The 12,351-nt window shown below is 42.2% G+C and overlaps 1 protein-coding gene across 6 annotated transcripts in view; it reads right to left on the minus strand.

Annotated features, from left to right (window-relative positions):
- Positions 1–919: 919 nt before the first annotated feature.
- The window catches only part of Rufy2 (RUN and FYVE domain containing 2), a 34,977-nt gene continuing 23,545 nt past the window's right edge, over positions 920–12,351 (minus strand). For 2 of the 6 annotated variants that reach the window (XM_028881089.2, XM_028881090.2), the window contains exons 12-18: positions 10,839–10,936; positions 8,288–8,407; positions 6,323–6,452; positions 5,211–5,305; positions 3,807–3,855; positions 2,154–2,231; positions 920–1,942 (exon numbers count right to left, since the gene is read on the minus strand). In XM_028881089.2, coding sequence (XP_028736922.1) covers positions 1,799–1,942; positions 2,154–2,231; positions 3,807–3,855; positions 5,211–5,305; positions 6,323–6,452; positions 8,288–8,407; positions 10,839–10,936 — 714 coding nt within the window. In that variant the 3' untranslated portion in view covers positions 920–1,798. Of the gene's footprint in view, positions 1,943–2,153; positions 2,232–3,806; positions 3,856–5,210; positions 5,306–6,312; positions 6,453–8,287; positions 8,451–9,136; positions 10,181–10,838; positions 10,937–12,351 lie in introns of those variants that run through there. The other 4 variants (XM_028881091.2, XM_028881092.2, XM_028881096.2 and 1 more) reach the window with 4 other exon arrangements.

A 12,351-nucleotide genomic window follows, 5' to 3' on the forward strand; every position in this document is an offset into this window, starting at 1 on the left:
AGAATATAATTTTTATTTTTCCAGTTTCTGAGCCAGGTTTTCACTGTTTCATATATCTGAAGCTCTAGGGATGAACCAGGGTGGCCTTGAACTTGTGGCCTTCCTGCCTTCTGCCTTACCATCTTAATTCTGCTTTAAGGCCATTTCTGTTAGTACTCAACAAGTGACATCTGCAGCAGGGAGGAGGGAGTGTAGCTCAGTTGGTAGAATACCTGGCCAACCTGCACAAAGCCAGGGCTTCCATCCCCAGCACCACATAAAACAGCACACAGTTATAATCTCAGCAGCTGGGAGGTATGGAGGTCAGAGAATCAGTTCAAGGTCATCTGCTACACACCAAGTTAGAGGCCAACTTAGGTTACATGAGTCCGTTTCCAAAATGGGACGCCTCAAAATCTGACAGATCTAATTTAAGTTGACCCCAGAAGCTGGTGAAAATACTGGTTTTGTCATTTTGGCAATTTATAAAATTTACTGAAATATAACAGATGAAAAGATCCTGAAGAATTAGGATCAGGAAAGTACCTAATCACTAAACTGTCTTTAGGAATGTAAAATCTCTATAGAGAGCTTATAGATTTAAAAGTGCAAGACCAGAAATTAATATATTTAAGATCCTGAATGGTCATGGTTTAAGTAACTTAATGTTTTTCTGCTGGAAAAAAAAGAAACTACTATCTGCCTAAGACCATAGCATAAAGGTACTTGATACATAGGGTGAAATTCTACTGTGGATAGGTGTAAACACTGGAATGTAATGCTAGAACTTTCCTAAGAGAATTGGGGGGCAGGGGGACTTAATTATGTCATAGCATAGGCAGAGTTTTAAATGCTCTTTTTTGTTATTGTTTTGGTATTTTGAGACAGGGTTTCTCTGTGTAGTTTTGGTGCCTGTCCTAGAGCTTGCTCTGTAGACCAGGCTGGCCTCAAACTCACAGAGATACGCCTGGCTCTGCCTCCAGAGTGCTGGGATTAAAAACGTGCACCACCACCGACTGGCTAAATGCTCTTATTTTTAATGCTTAGGATCTTTAAAAGCCTGTGGGGTCTTTGGGGTCCAACCCTTTACAAAAAGTAGCATCTGTGACGAGGATGGTGGTTATATATAACATTCCTTAAAGAGTAGAAGGGAAAGCTGGTCCTTTAATCCACTATATGAAAGGTGTAGGCAAGCAAAAAGAAAGGTATGGGAAAAAAACTATTGGCCTTTTCCATTGTAGACGAGGGGAAAAGAACAAATAAATACAATTAAGTTAGAACCTTACCAGACAATGAAGACTATACAGACCTGGTATGGAGGCCGACACCTATGACCCCAGCACTTCAAAGCTGAGGCAAGGAAGTCTATGAGTTCATGGTCAAAAATGGACAACTTTGTTTCAACCTTGTTTCAAAAAAGGATGTTCAATTGGCATATCACAAAATGAGTGCATTTCCAGTCTTCCTCTGAGAATTGTGAAGCTTTAAAGTGCATTAAGAGAATTACAGGCACCATCAGTGCCAACTTGACAGTTCAGAAACAAACAAGCTGTGGCCTTGTTCTCAAGAAGGCCTCTAGAAGATAAGGCAAATGTGCATTATTAGCTCTGCTATCTGGCCTTTCCTTAAGGGTTACATGACTGTTCCAAGTAGTGATAAAACATGCTATCTTAAAATCTTGAGTAAGTGCAGAAACGGAATACTAACTATACAACTTAGAATCCTGGGTGTTAGCTGGAGGAGAGGCACAGTGCTGACTGGACACTCGGTCCTCACACTCACGGCAGGTGCTTCTGTGCAGGAAGATAGAGTTCTAGTGTCACGGCACATTAGAGGAGCATCTCTGAATGAGTATTGCATGACAGGAATCACAGACTCGCACTGGCTTTGGTGAAGAAGGCAAAGGCAGCTCGTTGTCAGAGCAGGCATTACAGAAAATTTCCCCGCAGTTTCTACAGTGGTGCTATTAAATGGAAAAATTGGGAAGAAAAAAACAAAAACAAAAAACTTGAGTTAGAAGCCATTTTTGGGCTAGAGTCGCCAGGAGGGGACGTCTAGGAGAGGCCTCCAGGACGCTTGTACAGTAGTACCTCATTAAATCGTTTTCAGGGGAAAAAAAAAAAAGAAGCTATTTTTGTTGCCAAAATGTTTGGACTCACTTTCACCCCTCTTACCTTTCTTTTGGAGAGTGAAAATTCCTTCTCACAAAGCTTACAGTGTGTTGCCTCTTTGTCTTTCAGCCAGACCAGTCCCTAATAGGAAAAGATGAATGTTCCTGTTCAAATCAGTTAACACTTGCACTTAGCTTAAAACCATGAAACAGAAAAGGCAGAATTCCTATAACTTATCATTTTTCAGGGAGCCACTTCTGTTCAAAATCAGGGAACTCAAGAAAGAAGGTACCAGGCTCAGGCAATAGCTCTCAGAGAAAGGTCAGAGGAACTTAGAAATGTCAGGATAGAGGGGCCAAGGCCAGATGTGGGCAAGGGGCCAGACTTCCAAGACAAAGTAATGAGCCACCTAACTTCTTCAGGGGACATTTGATAGAGGTGTTGTGTTGTCGTCATTGAAGAATGATGTTAAATGAAGTGACAGGCAGTTGACATCAGGAGAAATAATGGGGTGTGGCACTCAAGAGGATTCCTGAGTTTGAGGCCAGCCAGGGTTACAGTGAGATCCTGTCTAGGAAAAAAGCTTTCTGAGGTCACTTAAGGAAAAGATGTCCCACCACATCCATAACAAGGTAAAAAAAACACACTAGAGCATGGCTCAGCAGTACAGGGTTTGCCTGGCATGGGCTGCCCCTTCAGGTCCATTGCCAGTGCTACAAAAGGGGAGGCAGAGCTAGATGCCAAAGGGAATAGCTGCAAGAACTGGAAGCAGCTCCCTTTTGGAGCAGAAGCTAAGGTGGGTCAAAGTCGAGAGCAAACATTTTTGTTGTTTGAAATCTTTTTATAATGGGGGCTGGGGCAATGGCTCAGTCATTAAGAGTACTGCTGTTCTTCCAGAGGACCCAAGTTCAATTCCCAGCATCTACGTGGCTCACAATCTTCTGTAACCCCAGTTCCGAGAGATCCAACACATTTTACTCACTCTCTCACTCTCTTCTCTCTCTCTCTCTTTAAAACTGGTTCAGAGTGCTGGCTGGCATTATATAACCTAGGCTCCAGGACTTTTTGAATACTATTTTCATGTAACACTTGGATTAAAAAATTAAAGGGTAATTTGGAATAGAAAATCATCACTGACACTGAAGTGCTGACTTGATAATGCCATGTCATAGGAGGATTCTTTCAGACACACCCAAAGTAACGCATTTCTAGCCTTGTCAAAGCAACTTGTATGCATCAGAAGCCTATTCTAGAAGGGTAAACTGAGTCATCAAGGATATGTCATCTAAAGTAGCACTATGATGTTATTTTTCATCCAGATCATTAATACATCCTTTAGCGGGCACTAAGTAATCAATTTCCACCTTTTAAAATATTTCAGTAAGAACAGAGATGGTAGTCTTCATCCCAGTCCCCTGGAGGCAGAGGAAGGCAGAGCTCTGTGAGTTCGAGGCCAGTCTGGTCTACAGAGCAAGTTCCAGGACAGCCAGGGCTGTTAACACAGAGAAAACTTGTCTCAAAAAAAGCAAAAGAAAAATGAAGAAAGAATAGCACCACCCACACTCCCGTTCAGTGCTGCCACCCCAGTACTCTGGGGTTTGTATACACCCTTCTGGTGCTGGGACCAGACCAAGGTCTTCCCCACACCCCCGTCTCCAAACAGTTGAGCTTTCCTGACTTGAGCCTTCAGCGGTACTGACAAACCTTTTTACTCACCTGTAATGCTTGGTTGGCTTCTTTTATGTCGTCTATTTTAAGTTTGGATCTAAAAACATTACAAAGAGGTTCAAATTTTAGTATGTATGTGAATACAGAACACCTGATATTTCATTGGAAAGGTGTTGATTTTTCATTGTATATTATTTTAGATTGTAACAATCTTCGGCTAAGGGGATATTTTGTATTTTCCTATTTTTCTTCTAAAAACAAAAATCAATGAGACTTCCACAACTTTATTTTGGTTTTTGTTGAGATAGTCTCACAATCTACAACTAGCTTTCTCAAAAACTTGACTATGTGAGAGAAAGGGTCTCTGGAAGTGCATGCACAGAGCCTCTGGTTAGATCCCAGTGCCATATAAACCTGGGTGTGGTGGCAGACATCTGTAATCCCAGCACTTGGGAAGTTACACAGCAGAAGATCAAAGTTCAAGGTCAAACTATAGTTGAACTTTAAACATGTTTTAATCTTCTCACCGGAGAAATGATTTATTACATTTGAAGTGGCTGGCCATAGTGGCATACAGTACTTGGCCGACTTGAGCCCAGGAAGTCACCACCAGCCTAGACAATAGAGCAGTATTCTTTCTCAGAAAGAGGAGGGGAAAGAACACAATCCTAAAATAAAACTGAAATGACGGTATTCTCACATCTCCCCTCTCCTTCCATTTCTCTCTCTAAAATATGTGAATGTGTTGCTTGCGTGTATGTTTGTGTACCATGTGCATGCCTGATGTCCAAAGTTCAGAAAGGCATCAGATCCCCAGCAACTGGAGTTAGAGGTGGTTGTGATCCACTGTGTGGGTGCTGGGAATTTGACCTAAGTCTTCTGCAAGAGCAACAAGTACACTTAGCCAGCCACAGAGCCATCTCTCCAGCTCCTATTTCTTTGTCTTTTAAAGGCATGATCTCAAGGCTAGTCCCTCTGTATGTAGCTGAGGATGACCTTGAATTCCTGATCTTCCAAGTGCTGAGATTACAGCCGCTTTCCTAGTTCTTACAGAATCCCAATAACATTTTACTACAAGATCACATTGTGTGTGTCATGGTGAGATTTGACCCCTAAAGGCATGACAACTACCTCTAATAAACACAAAACTGGCTCTGTCTCAAGATAGTCTGATAGCTCTGGACATTTTCAAAATTCAACTCATGTTCTTCTGACAAAATTAAGCTTCTGGATTCTTTTATCACTGAAGAATTAAACAATAATCTTTGCCTTCACCTGCTGGAACCCTTCAGAACCAAGGTCTACTAAAATGCACAGAACTACTCAATCCCTTTAAGGAATCTAGTCTTTTTAGTGTCCCCACACTTGAGCCTCTCTGCACAGCTGATCTGGTACACTCGTGTCTTCCATAAATCTGTCGACTTATAGCTGAAGGAAGAAGAGAGGAATTACTCGCAGAGTTTGCTGCCAAGTTCTTGCAGAGCCTGTTCTTGTTCATGGTATATTTTTTTCAACTGCTGATTTTCATCCTGGAGGTTAAGAAACTCCTTCAATAAAAAAACAGAAACATAACTTTAAAAAAAACCAAGAAACTCCATATTGCATATATATCATTAATTAGGAAGGTATAAATATCTTTGAGCTTTGTTCTCTGGAGGCTGAGGCATGACCTTGTCCTGATCCTGCTTCCATTTCCAAGTGTTGGGATTACAGGAATATTCCGTCATGCTTTAATGAGGAATTTTCAAATCCCCCTTCCCCCTCAATTTCGCTCTTTTTAAAAAAGATGTGTGTGAATGTATGTATGAATGTATGTATGTATGTGTACCATGTGCATGCCTGATACCCAGAGGTCAGAAGAGGGCATCAGATCCCCTGTAACTGTAAGTTAGAGATGGTTGTGAGCCACCATGTGAATGCTGGGATTGTAGCCTCGACCTCCTGATCCTCCTGTCTCAGCCTACTCAGGGCTGCAATTACAGGTGCACATCACACCCAACTTAATCTTTTTATAAGAAACAATATATCTGAAGCCTTTTCCTGGCTGTTTATATATCAACTATTACCCACACAACCTCCTTATTCATAGTCCTAAGATGACTAAGTGCATCCTGTTTTCTCATATACATGTAAATTGTGTAAAGTATCTTGTTTTAAAAGATGTATGCGTTTGAATATGCAGGTGTATGTGGAGGTTGGAAGACAACCCTGGTTGTACTTAGGACTGCCTACCACCTCCCTTGAGATAGGCAGGGTCTTTCAGTGACCTGGAGCTCATGAATTAGGTTAGACTGGCTGGCCAGTGAGTCCCAGGGATGCCTCCAGAGCTGGGAATACAAGTCCTCCAAGCACTTGACTAACAGCCCCCAAATTGTTTACATAAGCTCACAGGCTGGGAATGGGCTCAGGCCTTAATCCCAGCACTCTAGAGACTGAGACAGAATTGCCATGAGTTCAAGGCCAGCTTTTACTACATAACAAGAGTTCAGAGACAGTCTGGGCTATGTCCAACAACAGAGTTAACATTTGTCAAGATATAAAATTAAAGTTTTACCACTATTTACTTTTTTGAGACTAATGATTTGTTGGGTCTCATTTCTAAGATGAGCTAGGACATCTTTCTCCTTTTGAAGATCTTCTTGCAGAGTCTGCCTCCATTCCTTCTCAATCTTCAAATCGGTTTCCAGCTGCACCCTTGAATGGCAAACACAGAAGCGCAGTGTGTAGTTGGTCATTCTTGAGATAGGGTCTCGTGTAGCCAAGACTAGCCTTTAAAACCAAATGCTCCTGCCTCCACCTCCTAAGTGCCAGGGTTACAACTGTCTTCTACCATACCTGGCCCTCTTATTTTTACTGATTTCTTTAAAGGCTTATTTTTTAATTACGGGTGTTGAGCCACCTGGTATGGGTGCTGAAGCCCCTCTGCAAGACGAGTACATGCTCTTAGCCACCGAGCCATCTCTGCAGTCCCTTTTGTTTATTTATTTTCTCATATATCTCAAGCTAGCCACAAAATTGCTATGGAGCCAAAAATGACCTTTAATTTCTGATCCCTCTGCCGTCACCTATATAACCAATGTGGGCTATGGAGCAAGACCCTGTTTCAAAAAAAGGTTCAAAAGAGCTTGTCAAATATGATTCTATTTTAAAAATAAAATTAGGGGGCTGGAGAGATAGCTGAGCAGTTAAGAGCACTGGCTGTTCCTCCAGAGGACTGGGGTTCAACTCCTAGCATCCACATGGCAGCTCACTACTGTCTGTAACTCCAAGATCTGAACCCTCACACATACAGACAAAACATCAATGCACATAAAATAAAAGTAAATTATTAAAAATAAAATTAGGTCAGGCATGGTGGCACACATCTTTCATTCTAGCACTTGGGAGGCAAAGGCAGTTGATGTGAGTTCCAGGACAGCCAGAGCTGTATTTTTTGAGACACTGTCTTAGTGGGTAAAGCCTTTCGCTGCCAAGCATGACAACCTGAATTTGATCCCACAGTCCTGCATGTGAGAAGAAAACTAACCCCCACAAGCTGGCCTCTGACCTCCACATACATACTCCGGTACATGCACGCTGACAGACTAAATAAGTAAATGTAATTTCAATTTTACAATAAAACTCAAACCACGTATTGCCTATACATTTATATGTACAAAGAAAAGTCTTGTTTTGTCCTTATTTTGTGGTGCTGAGGACTGAATGTAGGGTGCTTTATACAAACTAAACAGCACATATTCCACCAATGAGTCTCACTGAAGCCCAGAACAGTTATAGAGTTTAATAGTTATTCTAGAACATGGAAAGCCCCCTGGAGGGGGCTTCAGTCCTTACTCTACAAGCACCACTAATGTTCCTCCCCAGGAACCATGCACTATTTTTGTTATTAAAAGAAAGTGGGCTGGAGATATGCCTTAGCAATAAAGAGACACACAAGTGTAAATAAAAATGAAAAAAATTAAATCTTAGAAAGAAAGCAGGAGCTGAGGATGTGGCTCAGTGGACAGAGTGCTCATGTAGCATAAACAAACCCTGGGTGTTGATCCCTAGCATCACATAAGCCAGGTGTGGTGGTACTTACCTTTAGTTCCAGTATTCAGAGGTGGAAGCAGGAAGAAGAGAGGGTCAAAGTCACCCTTGCTTATGTAGGGAGTTTTGTAGGCCAGCCTGGGATACATGAGACATTATCTCCAAAAATAAATAGATAAAATAATAGGAGTAACAATTATATTTTCAGAATGCGGTTTTGGACCTTGAACCCAGGGTCTCAACAATGCTAGCAAAGTACTCTCCCACTGAACTACATCCCTACCCCAACTTTTATATTTATTTGTTTAGTGTAAGGAGCTGGGACATGTGCAGGACTACCATGTGGGTCCTGGAGGTTGAGCTGAGGCTTGGTGGTAACTGCCTTTACCTACTGAGCCATCACAGACGTCCCCCACACACCTTCTTTACGTGGCTCTACTGGCTGGCAAAGACCATGTCAGTACAAGAGTTTGATTCCAAGATGAAGAGGAAACACTCACAGCTGCTGCTCCTTCTGTGAGATCTGTCTCTGCAGACTGTCGGATCTGCTCAGACACTCTTGGGCATATTTCTCATCCTCGACCTCAGCTTCCATCTGTGCCTTCTCTGCTTGCTGCAATCTGGTGTAAGTCAAATCAACTTTGGGTAAAACTGAGGCTAGAACTAGGGTGTAAAAGGGTGAAGAAGACAAATAAAAGAAAAATGGGGAAATAGAAACATTTCTAAATGAAAACAAAGTCTGGGGAGAACTCACAAACTCAAACGTGAAAGAGCCACACAATGTCTAGAAATTGTTTTGTGATTTCTTTTTCAGTACAAGATATAATATGCCCAGAAAACTATCTTGAAATTTGCTTTATTTCTTGTTCATAATTAATGCAAAGCAATACAGTTTTTACCGTTGGAGAATAATGATTCCAATCTCAAATATGGCTAGGTATGTTATTGCCTTTTTACAAAACCGTGAGTAGCACACGGTCTCTAGTAAGTGCAGGACACACCTGCTGCATGGGATGCTAAGGTGTGTGTGCCGGGAATCAAGTGCACTAACAAGGCTAAGAGCAACAGTTCTCAGTAAGAGCGTCTTCTAGCAGAGCTCTATGCAGCTGCTCCAGTATGCAAAGCTGTATGTATGTGTGTGTGTATATATATATATTAAGATTCAAAAAGATTTAATGCTTGTTGGCATCATTCCCTATGGATTTTTTTTAGATTTTTATTTTACATTTATGAATGTTTTGCTTGCATGTATGTCTGTGCACCACATACATGCCTGGTGTCCACTGAGGTCAGAAGAAGGTGTCAGGTCCCTTGGAACTGGAGTTATAGACAGTTGTGAGCCACATCATGTAGGTGTTGGGAATTGAACCCAGGTCCTCTATAAGAACCTGAGCTCTTAACTGCTGTGACATCTCTCCAGTGCCCTACTTTTTATTCTTTACCTTGAATATTAAAGATTAGTTTAAAATGTTTGTGGTCATTTTTTTCCCTTTTTTATTTGTTAAGTCACTGTTTCTCCCTAGGCTTAGCTCCACTCCTTGCCTCCCTTGGACATCAAGATTTCTAAGGTTTATAAGAAAATATTTCCAGGATTCAATGGACATTAACTCTTCACAAGAAGTCACAAGAGAAATCTTGCACCTTCCTATCTGCCTCAAAAAAACCCTAAGTAAGGCAATACACATTGCGAGTATAAAAGCCTCCAAGGAGAGGAGAGGAAGTAAGCTCCCTCCAGGTTTACACTGAAATGAAGGGGTTAAGGCGGTAGGGGAGGGCTCAGCTTTCTTCTCTAAGGTAACAGGAAGTAAAGTAAGTGAGGTAGGCCTTGAAGTTGTGCTGTCACAAAAGAGGGCTGGGGGGTGGGGTGGGCAGAAACTGAGGTGCTGAAGCCCCGGGCAGCGGCCAACCTGGTTCAGAAACTGCTTTGAAAACTTAACTTTAAAAATCAGTAAGGAGCCATTAGGCAGAGTGTGCAAGTGTGTGTGTGTGTGTGTGTGTGTGTGTGTGTGTGTGTGTGTGTGAGATTATCTGTGCCAACACAGCCTGAAACCAAAGGTTTCTAGTTTCCATCAAAAAGTTGCTAAAAAGATAAAACCATTTGAAAATCTTGCCCTCCAAGCAGTTGAGGCACAAGGCTGAGGAGTGCGTCTGGGGAGCCCAGTGCCCATGCTGTGTCTCAGAGCAGCCACGAAGGGCTCCTGCAGCCCTGTACAACAGGAGAGATCATACATTCTTTTCCATTTAACACATGGGAAGAGGATGGGCTCTGCCATCTGAGTGGGTTTCAGAAGGAGATGTCTTTGACCAGCTTGTACTGGTCCTGGGGGTCACTGCCAGCACTTTTCACCAATGACACTGCAATTGTCCTAGTCTGAGTTAACAAATCATTGTCACTTCATAATGGAATGGACAGAAATCAAAGACAAGAAACGGTAATAAAGATGTCCAAAATGTAAAAGTGGGGATAAAGAAAACAACAAAAAGAAAGAAGAAAAAAAGAAGAAAGAGGATGTCAATAAAAGAATATTTGTGTCAGTAAAGCATCAATAGTTATGTTTTTCCTAAGTAGATCCAAAGAAAGCAATGGTAGACATGTTGACTCCACATGACAGGGCAATGGATACATTACATTTTCCAACAGTAAAATGAAATGCCAGGATCGAAGAGCTCCATTGACAGAAAACCCTTGCCTGGGGTAGGCTGAGGGCCATAGCTCAGAGCAACTACACTGTCTACTCATGCTGTTTTCAGATAGGAGGTGGCCAATGGTGAAGAATGGACAGTCCCACAGAGCCTGGCCATTTCTTTTTTCCAGGTCTTTGTTTAGTTTTATGTCACAGATATTGTGCCTTTAAAGTATCTCCAACAGAGCAACTTTAAATGAATCATCACCCTAATAAAGCAACTTGATTCCATGCAACAACCAAAAAAGCACAAAATCTGGCTCAGCTTAGACACAGGGCCTAGGTGAGGTCTCCTGACAGCCTTCTATGGCAGATGTCAGGGGTGAAGAAGGGAATGGGGAAGGAGGAGAACTCAGGACTATCATACCTTTGCTCCAGCTGCCTCATGGCCGTGGTGATCTTATTGGTCTTTTCTTCTAGTCGGGCAATTATTTCATTCTTTTCTTTCAAGCTGTCTTCAGAGCCCTATTTATAAAAACACATTTATGGTGGTTTTGATTTTGAAACTCAAACATTAGGCCCAGTATAGTGGTATATGCCTGGAATCCTAACACTCAGAGGTAGGTAGGATTATAGGTTCAATTTCAGCCTCACTACATAGGGCCACCAAGGCCAGCCTGGGCATCCAGCCCTCAAAAATAACCAAATAGTAAGAAGATACAGGATGCACCAGAGAAGGGCTCAGTGAGAAGACAGACTTACCTGGCCAGCGGAGTTCCACTCAAGCCCACATGGTAGGAGAGCCTACTCCTGAAAGTGTCCTCTGACTTCCATATATGAGCCAAGGTGCACACACATTCAACAATAGTAATGCTTTTTAAAATACAACAAGGGCTTGGAGAGATGGCTCAGCAGTGAAGAGCACTGACTGCTCTTCCAAAGGTTCTGAGTTCAATTCCCAGCACCCACATGGTGGCTCACAACCATCTGTAATGAGATCTGGTGCCCTCTTCTGGCCTGCAGGCATACATGCAGATGGAACACTGCATACATAATAAGTAAGAAAGTAAATAAATAAATCTTAAATACAACAACAAAAAACCAACTTGATCATACTTCCATGTTATTGAAAGATAACAGGAGGCAAGCAGTGGTGCTGCATGCCTTTAATTCCAGCACTTTTGGGAGGCAGAGGTAGAGGGATCTTTGTGAGTTCGAGGCCAGCCTGACCTACAGAGTAAACTCACCAGGACAGCCAGGGCAACACAGCGAAACCCTGTCTTGAAAAACAACAAAAACAAAAACATTTGAGAGGTATGAGAGATCACTTAGTGGGTAAAGGTGTTTCCTGCCAATATGGACAACCTAAGTTGGACCCTTAGGATCCACACAATGAAAGAAGATAACCTACTCCACAAGTTTTATTACAATAAATGTAATAAAAGATTACTGAGGGTCAGACACAGTGGCACAGGCCTTTAATCCTGGCACTCCAGAAGCAAAAACAGGCAGTTCACTGTGGGTTCATGGCCAGCATGGCCTACAAAGTGAGTTCCAGACTAGCCAGGGCTACACAGTGAGATCCCGTCTCAAACAAAAACAAAATTAGAGCCTGGAGAGATGGCTCTGTTTTAAGAGCACTTGTTGCTTTGGCAGAGGGCTTCAGCTTGGTTCTTAGCATCAACGTGGTGGCTTACAACCTTCTGCAACTCGAGTTCCAGAGGATTCCATGCCCTCTTTGGACCTCCAAGGGCACAAGGTTTGTATGTGATACACATTCATATATGCAAGCAAAACATTCTTAAAATATTTTTCAAAAATGCTGAAATTGAAAAGCCAATTGGAGAAGGGAGAAAAGAAAACAGATTTGAGACTAGAGATACAGCTCGAAGGTGGGTAGGATGCATCGCTACCATGATGAGTCAACAAAGACTCATTAG

This window comes from Peromyscus leucopus, chromosome 16_21 (genome assembly GCF_004664715.2).
Source record: "Peromyscus leucopus breed LL Stock chromosome 16_21, UCI_PerLeu_2.1, whole genome shotgun sequence".
Lineage (NCBI taxonomy): Eukaryota > Metazoa > Chordata > Mammalia > Rodentia > Cricetidae > Peromyscus > Peromyscus leucopus.